Source organism: Betta splendens, chromosome 8 (assembly GCF_900634795.4).
Source record: "Betta splendens chromosome 8, fBetSpl5.4, whole genome shotgun sequence".
Taxonomy (NCBI): Eukaryota; Metazoa; Chordata; class Actinopteri; order Anabantiformes; family Osphronemidae; genus Betta; species Betta splendens.
The window spans coordinates 7,404,503-7,423,112 of NC_040888.2; the positions used below are offsets into that span (position 1 = coordinate 7,404,503).

The window sequence follows — 18,610 nt, forward strand, 5'->3', positions numbered from 1 at the left end:
CACGTTTTTCTAGGACTGACATCTGAGACATCACGCTCCGTCAGCATGAGCTGGACCAACATGGCTCTGGTTCATATCTGGTGCTTTTTTGGGTCAGTGGAGCTCAAGGGGGATGTGATTGCGCGTTGCTTTTCTGACCCTTCTTACAAAATCGGGCTCCTACACTCCTATTTTCCAGCTGAGCTTTTTCTTTCTCACATTCATCAGCCCCTGACTCATCATTAGCACTTCTACACCCAGTCCATCAGCGCTGCCGGCCGAATTGATTCCCCTTCAAGGAATTCACACCACGTCCTGGAATATCCTGCTTTTATAAAACAGAATGTGACTTTTTGTGTAAAAATTCCAAAGACTTTGTCCTAAAAGGGAACGCTGTCATGTGTTAAGTGATTACTTCATTAAGGCACCCGTTGATGTATCACGTGGAGATAACAGCTTCATAAAATAGAACCCTGAGTCATGTAACTTAAGCAGCATTTTTTCGGATTTCCGCCTGACAACAATCTATTTGAAATATGCACACGTTTGAGCCGCTTGGAGCGAGATGTGGGAGTGTGGGTGTGAATCTACGCGCTGGTGACCTTCAGAAGTGTGGGCACGACGAAGCCTGCCAGCACACACACACACACACACACACACACACACACACACACACACACACACACACACACACACCAAGCGCTTCTGACAGATAATTCTGACTGGGAAGAAGAAAAAAAAAATTGGTGTCTTCGCTGTTATAAAATGTGCTCTTTGATTTCATGGCCTTGATGTACGTACACACAGCACCTGATCCAGTGACACTGTGACACGAGAGTGTGTGAACGTCATCAAATATGAGATGTAGTTATGTTAGCTGTGTTCAAATAAGAAAGAAAGTTTATTTTGCTTTTAAATTTTTAAAACTGGCGCTGAGTCTGTCTGAAACTGGGCTTACAGGTAATATGGATTAAACTTTAGAGCTAAAAGAATGTTTTTGTGTTTTTTTACCGTTTCAGGGAAACTCTGATTCTTACCAGACTACCAGGCTATTGTATCCCGACTGACACATGAAGAAACCCCTCAGAGAGAGGGGGAGGGAGAGAGAGAGAGAGAGAGAGAGAGCTGACTTGGTTCCTCCTCTTGCTGGATATACTTTACTACTCATCGGGTCAGCGCTGCCCCAGAGGAGAAGCAGAACAGAGCTGGATTAAAACGGACGTTCCTCTTCGACCCAAATGAAAGGAAGACGAACGTTCATCGTTCTTTTCGTGGGGTTTATTCTCACTGCGACAGGTATGCAGCCCCGCAGTCACTTCATTTACACGCGTGATATTTGATCTGATAGTGTAGATAAAGGTTGCGCGTTTACTTCCACAGAATCGATGAAACCCCTCTAAATGCATCGTCGCTGTACCAACTTCGGCGTTAAACAAACTGTTTCAAGTAAAACGGTGTCATGACACACATGCAGGGCTGCGTTTTACCCAGTAGGGGGCGATAATCAGCAGACACATCATATTACACCGAAAGCGAATCTGCTGCTTAGAAAAATGTTTTACTCTATGTACGCGACTGATCATAATCATGGACCTTCTATATTAAATGCGAAATCATCTAACTGTAGATGACAAGTGTATAAATCGTGTTATTGTTTTTACAGTAGGCGATAAAGTATTAGGTGGCAGCATATTAACTGTCACTTATTAGAGTATAAGTGACACAACAATATTGTTTACCTGAGTTAAAAGATTATAATTTGATGTTGCTGTTACTATTATTCTTCCTGGGCTCTGTAGGTGTGAGTGCCTGTCCCATTGAGCTTAGCCCCCCCAGCGTCGTTGTGAAATATGGAGACCCGGTCTCCATCAACTGCAGCACATGGGACAGCAATGTTACAGGAATGGGCTGGGAGGCTTCACAAGGAGGCACCGATGTGCAGGAGGTCCAGCATCTGACCTGGACCGTGGACAGCCTGACGGACTGGGACACCGCTCCGTCCTGCTTCATCAACCTCGAAAATAGTTCAATGGAGCAGTGTGAGAAAAAGCCAACGGTGGTCGTTTACAGTAAGTACAGATCTTTGCAACCTATGGCAAAGGAAATGTATTTGTAAAAGAAAATATATGAATATAATAAAAAAATAGGCACAGCGTAATATACCAGTATTTAGGCTGTGTATTACCTCTGTATTAAACACGGCACAGACTGATGCTACATGTGTGTTTTCTCCAGCGTTCCCAGAGAGCATCAGAATCACCAGCAACTCCTCAAGGGAAGGAGCTTTGGTTTTCAGAGAACACGAGGAGATGGAAATGTTTTGTGACATCGCGGAGGCGGCGCCTCTACAGAACCTCACCGTGAACTGGTACAAAGACGGCAAGCTGGTGTCCACGGCAAGCTCCGGCAGCTCAAGCAACAAACCAAGTGGCCTGAGGTCCCCCTACAGGCACTCGGCGACCAGACTCGAAAACAACAGCACGTGGAGGTGTGAAGCGCATATGGATCTGAGACCAGAAGGACCAGAGCTCCGTGTGTCGTCAGAGGAGCATAGAATTGAAGTTCACTGTAGGTACATGATAGACAATGTTGGTTTTTACCACACTAAATCATTGAGTTCCTTTTTATTAACAGTACATTACTGCTTTGGTTTCTCTTTCAGTTGGGCCAGAAGTGCAGTGTTTTGAAATTGCCTGGCACATAATATTACTGGAAGGGGAAAGTTTGGGGAGTAAATGCCGCGTGGAAGGATATCCCACACCCACTGTGGAGTGGCAGAAAGATGGTCAGACGGTAGATCCAAGTGCTCCTCTGAGCAGGGGCCAGTCGGGAGACTACTATGTTGTCGCTGATGGCCTTAGATACGTGATCCCGGTCGTTGTGATGAGTGAGTGTCACATCCAGGCCTCAAAATAAGAGTGTTGAAATATATCCATGTTAGTGCTTTAGTTGCATTCTGCTTTGCTGTAGTGCTGATCCACCGTTTTCGCTCTCAGGTCAACCTGAGCTCACGTGTCCCAGTACTTATACTACAGTGGAGCACGCGCCTAACGGCATCAGCTGCACCGTTAAAGGCTACCCGGAGCCGCAGGTCACGTGGCTGAAGGACGGGGAGGAGGTGACGCTCCCAGAGACGCTGACAAGCAGCGACGCTGGACGCTACGTCATCATAGCGTCGAACCGGGTGTCCAGCGTCAACGTGACGCTGGACGTTTTTGTAAACTGTGAGTTAATTATGCCTGAAGGTTCAGTGTCACACCCGTATATCTGCTTAATATATACTTATATTGTAAAACCGTGCTTAGATCCACCGTCACAGATCGCTGAGCTCGAAGACGCCGAAGTTGGGCTCGGGGCCGATGTGTCACTCAAATGCTCCTCCGTGGGGAACCCGCGGCCCACGTATCTCTGGAGCTACTTCCGGACGACCAACGTACAGGAGCAGAGCGAGGATGGAGTGTCCCTTCTGTCGATCCGCAACGCGACCGCGTACAACAGGGGCTCCTACACTTGTCACGCCTCCAATGAGGTTGGGAAGGTGTCCAAGACCGTGACGCTAACTGTGAGAGGTACGTGCGCAGTTGGTTTGAAATTAATTTGTTCATTTATTTATTTTTATTTTTTATTATTTGTGGCGGACAAGAGTTGTTAGGGTGAGGTAATCACCGGTTCGCGCTCCAGGAATGAATTAAAGTCAATCCGAAGGCATGCGCGTGCACGTGTGCGCGCGCGCGCGCTGCGTTTGAGGGGGAGGGCTGTTTCCCGGCGCAGAGGAAACTGGGGACCCGCGCGGCGCGGCCATAGCCGAACTTAGCTCGCTCCCTCGCGGAAAGTCGGCAGGTCGGCGCGTCCCGCGTGTCGTGGAGCGCTAGCGGGAGGGAGAGCCCGGGATAACGGAGCCGGCCGACAGCGGCGGACACTTGGCGCCGATGGAGGATCTGGTCGCTCCGCGTCCCCTTCTTGTCCTGTTGACCGTAGCGCTGCTGTCGCTGTGTAACGGGACAGAGCCCAGTAAGTTGAGTCGCTCGGTGGTGAGTTCAGGAGGAAGAGGCTCGATCGGAACATTGGGACTCGGGGGGGAACAAAAAGGCGTTTGTTTCATGTTGTGTTAATGTCGGGGGTTCAGTTAATGCAACGTGGTGCGTTAAAACACACCGGGATTCTGCAAAGTCTGAGTTGAGGTAGTCACATAAGTTGAAGGGAAACTAAGTATTTACTATCCTAACTATTGGATTTTGTTCATAAATAGAGCTTTTTGGATATGTACGGATGTATTTGTGTATGGATATTTTCTGAAGGCCCAGCTAATAAAGGGCGCAACAAGTGCAGTAAGCGTGAAGGGAGGGGTATATCCTTCCTTAGTCCCTTCCTGTTGCCCTTTGTTTTGTAGGAATGTTCCTTAAACGCGACCTCTCCACAGGACTGACCGTGGAAATACTTCAATGATGAGTTTTTAATGGAGTAAAACAGCATTCTCGTCCTCATGTTCCACAGGCGCGGCGGACGTATGCCCTATTAAAATATCTCCAGACGGGATGGTGATCCCATACCAAGGCCCCAGCCAGCTTGTAAAGTGCTCCATGGTGCCTCACGACCCCCGGAACAACTACAAAATCTCCTGGGAGGATGCGTCAGACAGAGCCGTCGGCGAAACGTGGCTGGTTAACACCTCTCAGGACTGGGACTTGAGACCTACTTGTACTATAAAAGTAGCTGGATTTGAAACCTGCCAAAAAACTTTAAACTACACTCTCTACAGTACGTGTTAATTACGTTGCTTAGTTCTTTTGCTGTCACCCACTTGAATGTGTTTCTTGGATTCTCATCCTCTTTTTCCCGTCTGCTAAATAATGTCTTCCATAGAAATGCCCGACAGCGTGTTCGTCTCTGCAGACGGGAGCTCGGTGGTGGAGGGCAGACGCCTCCAGCTGCGGTGTCTCATAGTCAATGTTGCTCCTGCGCGAAGCCTCGTCGTGCGCTGGTATCGAGGGAATGACATTTTTGAGCCACGCGTCGAAGGTACAGTGTCTGTGGTGACGGGGAGAACCAGGCAGAGTTGCAGCTTAAAATAGATTGTCTCAAATTAGATGATCATTCATAAAGAGGAAGTGGATTCATTCACAGGCCTCAATCCAGTGCCGTGACTAAAATGACAAACATATAATCAGATATCATAATAATGCCAAATGGGAGTGAAGAGGCTCAGGCTCCACGCGGAACCATGTGTAGCTCTGCTGGTGAACCAGTCGGCTACCAACCACAGGGTCATTGTGGCCTGTGGGAGGTTAATTTGCAGGTTCCTTCTGGCCACATGTGGAAGTGTCTTTCAGAAAACACCAAACTCGACACATTTCTCAGCAGCCTGTCACTTTCACAAGCTTCAGAGTCTGTGCCAACCAGTGCCGAGCCCTTGGTTATGTACTGTAAATATTCTTTTAAAGCGTTGACGCCACCTCTGCTGACGACTGCCCGCTCTGTTTATTCCTCCGTCAGGATCGCTGGAAATCCCGGACTGCCCGTTTGAGAGCAACGCGAGCTGCGACGTCAGCGCCATCAGATCTCCGGTGAACGTGTCGTCCACCATTGATGTCGTTCTGAACAGAGAGCACAGGAGTGTGCAGTTCAGATGCGACGTGGAGCTGAACCTGGGGCCCAACGGACCAGATCCTCCTCCCAACATGACGTCCAGCCCACTCACCATCACCGTTCTCTGTGAGATCACATTGTGTTTGTTGTTCTCTTTATTCTCTAGTTATAGTGGCTGTATAAGCACACTGTCTCAAAATGCCCTGTAGTTCCTGAATGACCTTTGACCTCCTCCTGCTCCCTTTGTCTCGGTCTCCACAGCTAAGCCCATCATCAACGCCACCAAGCTTCCAAAGACGGTGCCGGTGTTCAGAGGTTACCCCGAGGAGCTGGTTTGTGAAGCCGACGGCCACCCCCCACCGAGGATCCAGTGGTCCTACAGGTCGACCACGGTGTCCAACAGCACGTTCACCGCGGTCGAAGCGGGCCTCTACAACTGCACCGCCACCAATGAGGTGGACTCCAGCTTCTACGTGGTCGAGGTGGTTTTAAAAGGTAATAGCTCTCGTCGCCGGCCGCGTCACAGGCGTCATTGAGCGCGCGCGTGTGTGTGTGTGTTAACGCGTTGCCTCTCCCCATCCACGTGTTTGCAGAGGACTACCTGCCCCTGATAGCCGGGTTCGTGGCCGTCACGGTCGTCGCCATCTCCGTCGTCTTCCTCTTCATTTACTCCATCTACTACAAGAACACCAAGATGCGCCGCTACAGCTTCAAGAACCCCAAGCTGGGCAACCACAACGGCAACGTGGCGCACAACGGCTGGGACCTGCAGCTGCCCATGACCAAGCTGTCGTAGTAGCGCCTGTGGGCGGCGGGGGGGTGGTGGTGTCCGTTATTGTTATTTCCTCCTGCACGCTGCAGACACATGCACCCGTAACACATTTTACCCTTTTGTGAAATAATCCAATAACACAAGTTAACAACTTGCACATTTTTATATTGTATTTACTACTGGATGTTACCGTCTACTGGGCAGGACGAAGAGAAGGAGCGAGGATGCACAAACTGAATAACCCGAGAGCATAGTTGCTTTTTTTGCCTGGCCTTGATGTCACTCATGCCTAATCTTGTATACTTTAATCCACTTTAATGTTCAAGTCGGGTCTGTTTGCCCGTGTTGCCCTCGAGACTGCTCTGCTTACGCGATAAGAGGAACGGAAACCTGCGCGTGTGTCTTTTATTTTTGTATTTATTTATTTGTTGTTCCTCTACCTATGAAGTTGTGAAACCAAATCTTTTTACACCTTTGGTTTCACAACCAGATCAGAGACCAGCTAATTGTGGCTTTGTTGGGCCTGGTTTCACTAATGCTTGATGCCTTTTGTATTGTACAGTCGCTCGAACGCAGACCTCTGCCTGAGTTTAGTTTTGAGACGCCCAATGTTGTTTTTATTGTCACTAATGCAGTTCAAGGTGGTGCCCTCGCGACCGCTTTGGTTTTTAGAATGTTGACACTGTGCACACATCTATTGAGCCAATTGTCTTTTCTTACTCTTCTGCTGCACCTCCTTTTGGTTTGTAGCGCCCCCGTCGATCTCTCTCTCTCTGTCTGTCTGTCTGTCTGTCTGTCTCTCTCTCTCTCTCTGTCTGTCTGTCTGTCTCACTGTTTCTCTCTGTGTCTGTCTGTCTGCCTCTCTCTCTCTCTCTCTGTCTGTCTCTCTCTCTCTCTGTCTGTCTCACTGTCTCTCCCTCTCTGTCTGTCTGTCTCACTGTCTCTCTCTCTCTCTCTCTCTCTCTCTCTCTCTCTCTCTCTCTGCCTGGCACTTGTGCCATACTGTGTCAGGCTCTTGCCTTAAGGGACAAATTGTTTTGTTCCACATTTGTATCCTTTTGTATCAATGAGCCTAATGCCTATCACAACTCTATATTCAGGATTTTATAAAAATGTAAATGAAAAACCTTATTTATTCTTGAGCCACAGGAAGGATGGAACTTATTAGTAAAGTTTGTAACCATTGACAGCAATGGAAAGTGTGGAAATGAAGTTCATGGTTAATAGATGATGTATTTGTGAATACTGCTGTACATATTTGTGACTGGTCTAAGACTATTTTATTATTAAAACGTGTTTTTTTCAAACAAATTGGTTTATTTTTGATTAGAGAGGTAGAGAATCAGTGCTCTTATTAAGAGAGAAGCAATTTCCAATCATTGAATGACTTTTTTAACGGACACATCCCTAATCAGAGGTAGATGAATTATAATGACTCAAAAAGAGGGGATAATAAATTTAAGTACATTAAGAATCCTATTAGCCCTATTAGTAGTAGTAGTAGTTATGATCAGCCAACCTCAAAGGGAGACTGCAATACGCAGTTCAACTTTAAATTTACCAAGTCCTCTGTCTTACCTAGACAGCTTCTTCCCCATAACTCATATGGAGTTAACTCTTCCAAGTCGTCCACTTGTCTTTTAGATCCAATCCCAACCAGATTACTCAAAGAACACTTTAATCAACTTGTCCATATGAAATCAAATTAACCAATCTGTACATGTAGGCCATGTACCACAGGCTTTTAAGGTGGCTGTAGTCAAACCTTTATTGAACTATAGGCCCATTTCAAATTTACACTTTATTTCTAAGATTCTTGAAAAAAAATGTGCCTAAACAATTATCTGACCACCTGAAATAGGAACAACCTGTACAAAGATTTTTAGTCGGGATTTAGAAAACATCATAGCACAGAAACAGCAATGGTTAGAGTGATCTTCTCTTAGATTCAGACAGTGGTCTAGTTTCTGTCCTTGTCCTGTTAGATGTTAGTGCTGCATTTGATACAATTGATCATAACATTCTATTGCAGAGACTAGAACGTAGAATCGGATTTAAAGAAACAGCACTGGGATGTTGAAATCCTATTTTGTTGAACAGATTCCAGTTTGTTCATGTTAAGGACAAATTCTCCACACTCCCCAACTGAAATTCTTATCTTTGGGCCTAAAAATGTGAGGAACCAGCTCCCTTTTCAGGTTCGAGAAGCTGACACTCTCCACCTTTAAGATCAGGCTTAAAACCTTCCTTTTTGATAAAGCTTATAGTTAGAGATGGTTCAGGTCTGCAATAGACATAGACTACTGGGCGACTTCATTTATACACTGAGCTCCTCTGTTTCCTTCTACCTCTTCTGTCCAATAACCTCCCATCATTGTTCCATGTTTAACTAACCTTGTCTCTTTCTCTCCCCCACTCTGTCCTCACCTACAGGTATCATTGGACTCAGAGCTTTGTGTCTGTGATGGGCAGCTGCTGATCAACCATCCTGCCATCCTGTGGTCTGTTGTTGCTTGTTGTAGTTGTTGTTGTTGTTGTTGCTGTGCTTTTCTCAAAGTAAGGTCCTAAACCTTACTTTGTAAAGTGCCTTGAGATAACCTTGTTGTGATTTGGCGCCATGTAAATAATTTGAATAACGCTCACACTGCTTTAAAACCAAACCTCCTGAATAGAAAACAGGCACAATTCAACCTGAAGAGAAAGAAATGTCTTGTTTTACTTTGACACAGTGGGCGAGGAGGGGAGGCTGCTTTTTTTAGAATTCAGATGACAGATACACGTTATTACCAGAAACATCCGCGTGGTTAAACTCATTAAAACAGGCTTTAAAAATAAAAAGAGGACATGAACAAACCAATAACGTAGGTTGAGTTAAAAACAACCGTAGGCTACAAGGCGCATTCAGCTGTGGGCGTTTCGTTCGTTTCAGCTCGCTGCCGACGTCCACGTTCTGCGGCCACAGCGCCACTTTCACCAGTTGAACAAGTTGAAGCTCCCATCGAGGCGTGGCTTCGGCTGGTTTTCACTTTCGTTTACCTGTGTGATAACGATCACACAGAACGGCAGAGGGCGCAGCAGCGGCACCGAGGGCGGAAAACGACGCTCGGACGACTTTGGACCCGGGTCGTTCACTGCCTCATTCAATTGCTGCTGCTCACGAAACGGCGAGGTCGCCATGTGGCTCTTCATGGTCGCTGGCTTATTGGCGTGTGCAGGTAAATGTGCTTTGTGGTTCGTCCAGGTGCGTTAGAGGGTGAAAGTACTGCACGAAGGCGTCGACCGCTGCGTGTGGCCTCCGTCCATAGTTTGATTGTAACGCGATCGCTGTGCTCGGTTATGAGCTATTTGAAGACTATTTATCGTTTTGAAACTCAAAGCTCTAAAGATACAGATATAGTCTGAGTGCTCTGTTGATGCTACTACTACTACTACGAGTCTGCATGTGTTGCATGTGTTTAATGCTCAGTAAAAGCACCCATACAAACATAAGAACTCAGGTTTTAATGTCATTTTGCCAAAATATTAGAATCGCCTAGTAAAGTAATGTACTGCAGTACTGTCACGATCCGGTTCTAGTTCCTGTTTATCTTTTGTGGACTTCCTGTTTTCACCCAGCGCGCACATGTTTTCTGTTATCTCCGGTTCATTAAAGGGCTCATATCATGCAAAATCCACTTTTTAGACATTTTGGAGCGTTCCTATGACTCTATGGGTCACATATACACACACTGAGCACGGTAGAAATGCATTTCCTGCTTTTTTCACATTTTGAAAACGTAAATTTTCTCACCCAATGAAAACAGACCACGACCTACTCTGAGACCGTGTCCCATGTGTCGTCACACTGGTTGAAAGTTCTCCTTGCAAATCCTGAACCACCACCCCCACAATGATCCCGAACCAAAACTGGACTTCCGCCATTTCCCCCCTCTCACTCACCGTGAACAGACCAGCACGGCAGCGCCCAAGTCCTCCCATAGAAATAGTTCGGTTCTTAGGTGTTCTAACCAACACCAAAGTCTCTTCACTTCACCAAGGGATCAACAAGTGAGGATTTGTGGGTCACTTTTATTTTTAACGGACCGGTGCCAGAAACACTGCCTCAGCATTTATACGTATGTGCATTTCAAACGAGGGTGCGTACAATGCTGGATTTGTTTCACGGCTCCTGTTGGAAAAAAAGGACCTATTCCTACAGTCCGTCATCCACTCACTGAAGTAAGTACATGCTTGATATTTATAATGTTTTAAAATGTTAGTTTGTCCGTTTAAATGTAGTAACCTATGTGTGAGGCAAGTTACTAGCTAGCTATGCTAACGGCTACAGCCATTCGACCGAGCCTTTGTCCCCTTCAAATGTGCTCATGTGGGCTCCTGCAGCCACACCTGTGTGGAGAAAAGCTAATGATTATCGTATAGGCATTGAGCGGCTACGGGCAGGGAGCGGTGGGTCTAGCGTCTGTCCTTTTTCTGTAATCACATACACCTGCGGGGAACAGCTGATCGTTATCGCCCTTCCAGCGGCGACAGACAGGAAGCGGTGGATCTAGCTCGCTGTAGTAAGTTTGTGCTTGATACTTGTGATATCTAAATATGTTAGTTGGGTCTGTTTAAAATGCAGTAACCCACATGTGAGACAAGCTAATCGCTAGCTATGCTAACGGCTACAGTGAGTCAACCGAGCCTCAGGAGTAAAGGTATGTAAATTCATATGTACCAACAGTAAGATAGGCAATAGCAGATTTTAATTGGTATATACTGTTTAGATTTTATATTTGAATTGTAACAACTTTGTTGTTTTAGCACAGACAGGCCTGTCCTCTTGTTTGGTTTAATTTTTTTTTCTGGTATTGTGTGTTCTTACATTAGAGAAGGTTTTGACCCACATAATAATGAACATTTCACTAATCTACAATTCTGATTGCAGTACCTTTTTGTTTTGATGAGGTGATGGTGAGGACAGCCACAGCTTCCATCTGGTAGAGGACTGCTTCCGCTCAGTCTTCCAAATAGTGATGAGAACAAGGATCACCACATCTCCCTGTTTACCCTACTTTCATGCATTTCGTCTGCAAGGCCCTGCAAAAGCTTCTGACCTCAAATTCCCAGACTTCTTAATTAACTCAGTAACCTATACATTGCACATTGGAGTGTGAAGGTAAAATTGGCTTTAACTATTATGTACTTCACTGAACTCTGTTTCTGAAGGGAAAACACTTTTATTCAGGAAATCATAGTATTGAAATTACATGTTTTTTCTCTTTCTAATATGGTAAGCTATAAAGTTGAAGCGGCCATAAATAAAAAGCATATAAATTATATATAAATAAAAAATAAAAAAATTCTTTGAGTATTGCACTCACAAAAAACACATTTTTACTCAAATGGTAAAGGAGTTATTCCACAGGTGGTTTACATCCATCATACAATGAGTGTTTTAGTGTTTTATCCATCAGGAAACTCTGCCTTCATCTACAACCCGAGCATGAAGAGATGGCAACTCAGATTCTTCACCCCAGGAATCCTCAGCACCAGCTCACTAGCCTCTGTAGACAAGTTACCTGTAACAACTTCAGATACAGAGACATATTACTGTCAAATTTATCATGAATGACAAAAAACATAATTAAAAGCAGTAAAAATACTTACTATATATAATTTGAACCAATGCTTTTTGTTCCCAGGAAGGTCATGCAGTGATTGCTCTAAATATTAATGTACATTTTTAAATAAAATTATGTCAGAGCAGCAGCACAAGTAAGACAAAACAGTGAAATGTGTAAATGTAAAAAGTATTTATATTATTTCAGCTATGCTCTCAAACTTATTTATTTGTATAACGTGAGCTAAAGTAGTGTTATCTATTAACGAGAGTTTTCCAGGTAAGTCGTGTTGTGAATATTCAAGCTGCATAGCTGCATTTAGCATACGCATTAGCAACCGCTAGTAGCTTTGCAAATTACATAAATCAATTAAATTGAAGTAAATGCGACATTACCAATGAGACACATCTTGCATCAGCCGAAATGTGGCGACTTCAACAGCCTCCTCTTCAGCTTCAGGGTCAGATTCGGGATCGTAGACGTATGGTTCTACAACGCTACGAACCAGCTGGCTGGCTAACGTCGTGCAGTCCTGTAGCGGGTCTTCTTCTTCTGTGGAGGATGGCGGTGGATTGTATTCTCAACGTTGCACTACTGCCACCTATAGTATCCTAACCGTGCGGTGGCTCGTATCCATGGAGCCAAATAACAACAACAACAAAAAAGGTATGCGCTTCCGCACAGAGGTGTGGTGAGCAGCTTCGCTTGCGACACGCCCAGAAAACACAGCGTTTGCTGATGGGGAGTGAAAACAACATATTGACAGGGGCAGTGTGGACGATCTAAAGGGTTTTATGGAATGAAAATTTACAGAGACCTTACTGAGACATTAAAGTCCAATATTCTTTAGAGTGAAAAGCTGTATGATCAGGGAGCTTTAAGCACACCTGCCAGTAGTTAGGAATCACACCCGGTATTTAAGCACCACCTCCACCAGCAGTCAGACGCCAGATTGCTGCGTACCAGTACCACTTTCCAGCGTTCACAGTATCGCTTACCTTGTTCCTTGATCACGTCCGTTTACTGACCTCCGATTCCTGTCTGTCCCTCGATTGTACCTACGCCTGGATCTAGTGGAAACCTTCTGACTGTCTGACCTCGCTATTTGCCTACTCCTAGTCTCTACCTCTGCTGAGCTCACCTGTGTACTGAACCCTCGCATGTTTTCTGGATCTGGTCTTGCCTGCTCCTTTTGTGCCTGAAACCTGAGACTTAATGTGTATGACCTGGATTGCCTGACTACGCTTGAACTATAAACGCTGTTTATTAACCGAACACCTCATCTGCACTGTGCTGGTGGGTCCGACATCTGCCGAAGCCTGACAAGTACGAGGTATTTGACTACTGATGAGAACGTCTGCGTTCCTTTTTTTTTTTTTTTTACACAGAAATGATGGACAGCGTGTCTTTCAGCATGTCCCAGTCCAGCCCGATGGTGGAGGGCAACATCTACACCGCGCGATGCGACATCACCTCCGTGGCTCCTGCTAGGAACCTCACCGTGTCCTGGCACAAAGGCAACAAGCTTCTACAGGCGCAGCCCATTCTGGAGTCCAATCCACGTCCAGTCAACAAGTCCATGATCATGAATGTGACCGTGAACAGATGGAGCTCAGATCTGGTGCGAAGCGAAGCTGACGTTTCCACAAGTGGGGCTTTATCTCCCCGCTGTGAAATCAGGGTCACGGATACTGAGCGTGGAGTGTGAGTTTTAACACTCGCTTCCGTCTGATCAGCAGGTGATTGTGCTCATTTGTACTCATTTATCTTGTCCTGCGCGTCCTCAGACCCACCGACCTTCACTCACCCTGAAAATGAGACGGTGGAAGTTGCAGCTCACAGTAAGCTTCGTTTGAACTGCGCTGCTGAAGGGAAGCCGCCGCCAGAATACACGTGGCAGAACCTTCAGATGGGCCAGAATCTGAACGGGAACGGGTCCACTTTGGCCCCGTCCTTCCACCTACCGGGGACCTACAGCTGCACGGCGTCCAACGTCCATGGCACCAGAACCAAGTACTTCACCATCAAGGAAACCGCAGGTACCGTACAACAATGATGCAGAGTCATCGTGTTCCACAGCCTCGTAGGGTGACTCATCCAGGGCCCATTGCTGCGGACTGAGACAGCCTGAAAAGATGTGCTGAAAGCAAAAGCGTAACAAAACTTCTTGTCTCCTGCAGGGAATCACTTGATGATACGTGTAGCCATCTCTGTGGTCCTTGTGTTGCTGGGGATCGGTCTCGCCGCCTGCATTGTTTACCAGAGAAGAGTTCGCTACCAACCCATGCCCTCCGGTCCCGTATGAGGCTGATTTCATTTATATTTATGGAACTACAATCAGACTTTAAAATGGTTTGGTGCTTAAAGAGCCGTACGGGTGTGGTTTAACTGACATGCTCACCTGTCTTCTCAAGTGTAGTTGCTGTTGACAGCATAGTGTCATGAGCCTCACTGAGCAGCAGTATCAACAAACGGTACATTTACAATTTTCATTCACAGATGAAATGTGCATTGATCTCATGCAGACATGCAAAATCCACTTTTGGGCCATTGTGGTACTTTGACTCTCTGGCTCATGTTTGCACTTGCTACTTACAGTATTGCACATTTAGCCACTTTGGCCATTCCCGTCTAAGACGGTTAAACGGGCTGCTCACAGAACTGCCACTGGTCCCCTGTAGACAAATGCAGAACACCAAAGCAGTATTTCTGACACACACAACTGAACAGAATGCAGCACAGCTGTATATCACAGACAGCAACGTGCCCCAGTGACACACAGAGCTAAGCAGCTACTGCCGTGTTCCGGGATGCTGTATGGGCTCAGGTCCTCACTGTCCTCACACTGTCACACTATCCAGCTAGAACCATGAGGTCCATTCACTGCTGCCCAGCCAGTGTTGTTTTGACTGCTTTTATCACGCTGTTAGCCATTAACTTTATCCAGACATCAGCAAGCTGCATGCAACTGTGGCGATCAACTTCACATTGATTACGCCATATTCCTAAAACCACCAGTTTTCCACCAGGGGGCTGGAAACACCACAGGTCCACCCTGCCACCACAGGCAGTGTGGAAAATGTACAGGGCTTTTTGGCATGAAAACTTACAGAAAACTTATTAAGACTTTGAAGTCCAATATTCTTAGCATGAAAACCAGTAAAAGCAATCACCTTTAAGTTTTGTTAGTTCTAATTTTACTCAGTAATCATCTGCTGCTCTGCTGTCACAAATTTTCTTGCGCATCGGTGCATGTACTGGTTATATACAGTACTTGCATGTACGTGGACTGCCTGAAACCCTTCACGGAGCAATGCACTGGTTTCATTGCTACCTTTACTGTTGCTTCAGTCCATGATACTCTATCATGATCAAGATGGATCTTTTTTTATTTCTATCAGCTATATTGTCAGTTTTATTTCATATTTATTTATATATGCTTGAGTTTTTCATCATGAACCAAGGCCAACTTGTGTTAGTTTTTTTTGCTTGAACGTTGTTTTTCTTTGGAACCTTTGGAAATGCACTGGAAATATGAAATGGGAAATAATTGTGTAATTTCTGTGCCATGCCTCCGATTTCGGGTAGCAAACGATGGATTTATGACAATTGCCTACCACACTACTCTTTGTCTCACTAGTAAAACAAGTGCAATAGTCATTGTTTGCAGTGTTGTATAAGCTTAAATAAATTAAAAGGAGGCGTAGGTCAAAATGATTGTGTATTCACTTAAAACAGACCAGCATCTTACCGAGACAGAATTCTAATTAATGCAAAGTCAGCGTATTACCAGCGCAGAACAAAGTAAATGTAAAGACATATTTTTCCAAAACCATGTTATTTATGTTAATTTACTGCAGTTCCCACTAGACACAGCACTGTCTGGAACCGTCAGGGAGCGAGCAGAGACAGAACTGAGTTGGCGATCCGTGAGAAAACTCTACCAAAACAGCAGGCAAAAACAGAGTCGTACAGGCACGGTCAGTCACAGGGGATTCTACACACAGGTAAAGGTACCGACAGGGAGCGGGCAAAAACAGGTAAGTTCAATAACAGAAACAGGCTCTTACATGACCAAGGACAAAACACTGGATGACGGTGTTTTCACTAAACAATTTAGAATAGGAAATCAGAGCTCTGATTTCCTATGTGACTTAGTCATATGTATGTGTGTAGCATCTGAGGATGTTTGTTTATTGTGTTGCCACAGGAAATAGTTTTGTACATTGAAATTACGGAGTTGTTGCAGGGTCAGTGAATGTGCCACAAAGGTAATTGTTTTTAATTGTTGTTGAACGCACCACAAGAACAAGGTGCGCTCGTAAGCGAAAAACGTGGACACGGCGGTGAACGAAATATAGTACACGGGGAAGTTTAAAAGATTTTGTCTTTACTAATGTGGCAGGGCGGTGTAGGCCCGTCGGAAAGAGAAGATCACCAGGGGTCAGAAAATTTAAAAGAAAAAGGGGATTTAAAATAGATTTTATTGCACAATTGAAAATCAATCGCCAGCGATAAAATCAACGACTAAAATAGTACTTTAGAAAAATTAAATCCAATAATTTCAAACCACACCATGCATGGGAAAACAAATATCAAAAACCAAAACCACACCATGCATGAGAGAAAAACAAATAAAAACAAACAAGTACAAAACCAGAAAACAATGCTTTGGAAAAAATAAAGAAAATAACTAGATAAACCAAAAATACCAATAGCATCCACAACTTCAACTGCATGCCAAAAGGCATGCAGTTGAACTCAAACAGCCCAAAGGGGGTACAAAATGCCGTTTTAGGACGATCTTGTTCCGTCACTGGCACCTGATGGTAGCCACTGGCTAGGTCTAAAGTAGTAAACCAGCAGGCCCCTGATAACGCGTCTAAGCTCTCCTCAATCCAAGGGAGGGGGAAAGCATCCTTCCGTGTTTTGCTGTTAAGAAGGCGGTAATCCACGCACAAGCGGAGACCACCATCCTTCTTGCGTACCAACACTAGCGGGGAGGCATATGGGCTACTGCTTTCTTGGATTACCTGAGACTCCAGGAGTTCATTGATATGCGCCTTCACTGTCTCATACTCTGATGGAGGGATACGAAGATACCTCTGTCGGACCGGTGCCTCATCTAACAGAGGTATGTCGTGTGAAAGCAAGCTAGTACAACCCAGGTCATGATCATGAGTAGCAAACACCGAATCATACTTTTGTAACAGGGATTTTACCTTCTCCCGATCTGACTCGTCTAAGACAGGGAGGTCCAGCAACCTAATCCTCTCGAACAAGGACGGGACAGCTTTCTGCACACTAACAGTCGCCCTGTCCTCGGTCACCCCCATCGGAAGGCTAATAACCTGAGCCTCACTCAGACTACCAAGCCCAATCCGAGGATACAAGTAGACTGCAGTGGTCCCTACATTCACCACTGGCACATACGCTGTACCACGAACAACTCTTACTATGCAGGGGGACACCAGCAGGCCAGCTGGTAAGCCACTCTCAGGGGGTTCCAGCAGCGCAGTTCCTTGGGCCAACTGCTCAGGGCATGTAGCTGCCACCAGTTTCAAAGTGCCACCCGGCACAAGCACCATACGCTTACCTCGAACTCGCACAGGTCTGCCAACCACAGGGGGAGAGTGGTCATCACACAGGCTATGACACTGTTGCAGAACATCAAGGACAGGTGGCGGCTCCTTTAGCACTGCCAATGACTCAAAGAGAGAGGGACCAAGTGAACCGAAGAGCTCCTGGTAACAACGTTTTATGATGTTCATTCCCAGAACCCCCAGAGTGGAGGGCACCGGACCAGGGGGGTCCTTTACTACCAAAATCCTGCAACGAGTCAAGACCTTCCCACACAGTGTGACATCCAGTTCAAGGTAGCCTATGTATGGGATTGCCAGGCCATTCGCTGCCCTCAGCTGAAGCCAATTACAAGAGCAGAGGCGGTGTGGACCCCACGAGGCAAATTTCTCCAAAAACACACTCTCTGGAATAGTAGACACCATGGAACCCGTGTCCACCAGACAGGAGACAGTCACTCCTCCAATATGAACATCCATGTATGGACAAGGACTGACCAAGTCACACCCTACGCCTACCAAGGAGCCTGAAGGCCCCCCATCTGAATTGCGGCTCAACAACTCAGTGGGTTCTAGTTTTCCGCCTGAGGTGCGGGTTGGGCCTGGCTCCTGTCCATTAAACTCGAGCTAGTGGCTACAGGTGGACGCGGTGGAGGGTAAGCCCGCTCATTAGCACAATCCCTCGCAAAGTGCCCAGGCCGCTGGCACCGCTGACAAATTACCGGGCCAGCCCGCACGTTCTTATGTTGTTGCCGTGGGGCCTGCAGCAGCGCCACAGTCTGAGTGAGCTGATTTAACTGCTCCTGTTGGAGCTTCATTAAATTCAGTACTTCCCCCAAGGTCGGCTCCGGTGAGCGAGCCAATACCCCAGCAGGAACACTGCTTTGCACGCTACACTGCAGACCATAGGCCGAGGGTACAGATGCACTGCGAGCCCGCGTCGATGAACCCTCCCTTTCCCATCTCATAGCTTCTACCTGAAGCTCCAGCAAAGAAATATTGGGGTTTTGGCGAACCTCTTGCCTAAGTGTACGGCGAAGAGAACCATCTAGAACGTGCTCAATAAATTGGTCTCGAAGCAGCACCTCAGA

The 18,610-nt window shown here is 46.1% G+C and overlaps 2 protein-coding genes and 1 long non-coding RNA gene across 5 annotated transcripts; 2 read left to right on the forward strand and 1 right to left on the reverse strand.

Moving 5' to 3' along the window:
- The first annotated feature begins 1,117 nt into the window (after positions 1 to 1,117).
- On the forward strand, positions 1,118 to 7,648 carry icam3 (intercellular adhesion molecule 3). Its single transcript, XM_029159834.3, has 11 exons — positions 1,118 to 1,275; positions 1,779 to 2,048; positions 2,215 to 2,547; positions 2,642 to 2,866; positions 2,976 to 3,203; positions 3,285 to 3,548; positions 4,474 to 4,737; positions 4,843 to 4,998; positions 5,473 to 5,691; positions 5,827 to 6,060; positions 6,159 to 7,648. The coding sequence occupies exons 1-11, from the start codon at positions 1,218 to 1,220 to the stop codon at positions 6,359 to 6,361; spliced, it is 2,454 nt and encodes an 817-aa protein (XP_029015667.1). The 5' UTR covers positions 1,118 to 1,217; the 3' UTR covers positions 6,362 to 7,648.
- Positions 7,649 to 8,587: 939 nt separating this feature from the next.
- On the forward strand, positions 8,588 to 15,640 carry LOC129604424 (immunoglobulin superfamily member 10-like). Of its 3 annotated transcripts, none has more exons than XR_008695267.1 (4): positions 8,588 to 8,838; positions 9,267 to 9,552; positions 10,141 to 10,555; positions 11,265 to 11,405. XR_008695267.1 is itself a non-coding variant. In XM_055510643.1 (4 exons), exons 2-4 carry the CDS (start codon positions 9,513 to 9,515, stop codon positions 14,243 to 14,245), a joined length of 417 nt encoding a protein of 138 aa, XP_055366618.1. In that variant the 5' UTR covers positions 8,649 to 8,838; positions 9,267 to 9,512; the 3' UTR covers positions 14,246 to 15,640. The 3 variants fall into 3 exon arrangements, 1 of the variants encoding a protein (XP_055366618.1); XM_055510643.1 differs by lacking the exons at positions 10,141 to 10,555; positions 11,265 to 11,405 and adding exons at positions 13,728 to 13,979; positions 14,121 to 15,640 and having other exon boundaries at positions 8,649 to 8,838; XR_008695268.1 differs by lacking the exons at positions 8,588 to 8,838; positions 9,267 to 9,552; positions 10,141 to 10,555 and adding an exon at positions 10,893 to 11,034 and having other exon boundaries at positions 11,265 to 11,403.
- On the reverse strand, positions 11,546 to 13,239 carry LOC129604425 (uncharacterized). Its single transcript, XR_008695269.1, has 2 exons — positions 12,336 to 13,239; positions 11,546 to 11,907 (listed from the first exon to the last, which is right to left on the reverse strand). It is a non-coding gene; the product is annotated as an uncharacterized LOC129604425 (long non-coding RNA).
- Positions 15,641 to 18,610: the final 2,970 nt, after the last annotated feature.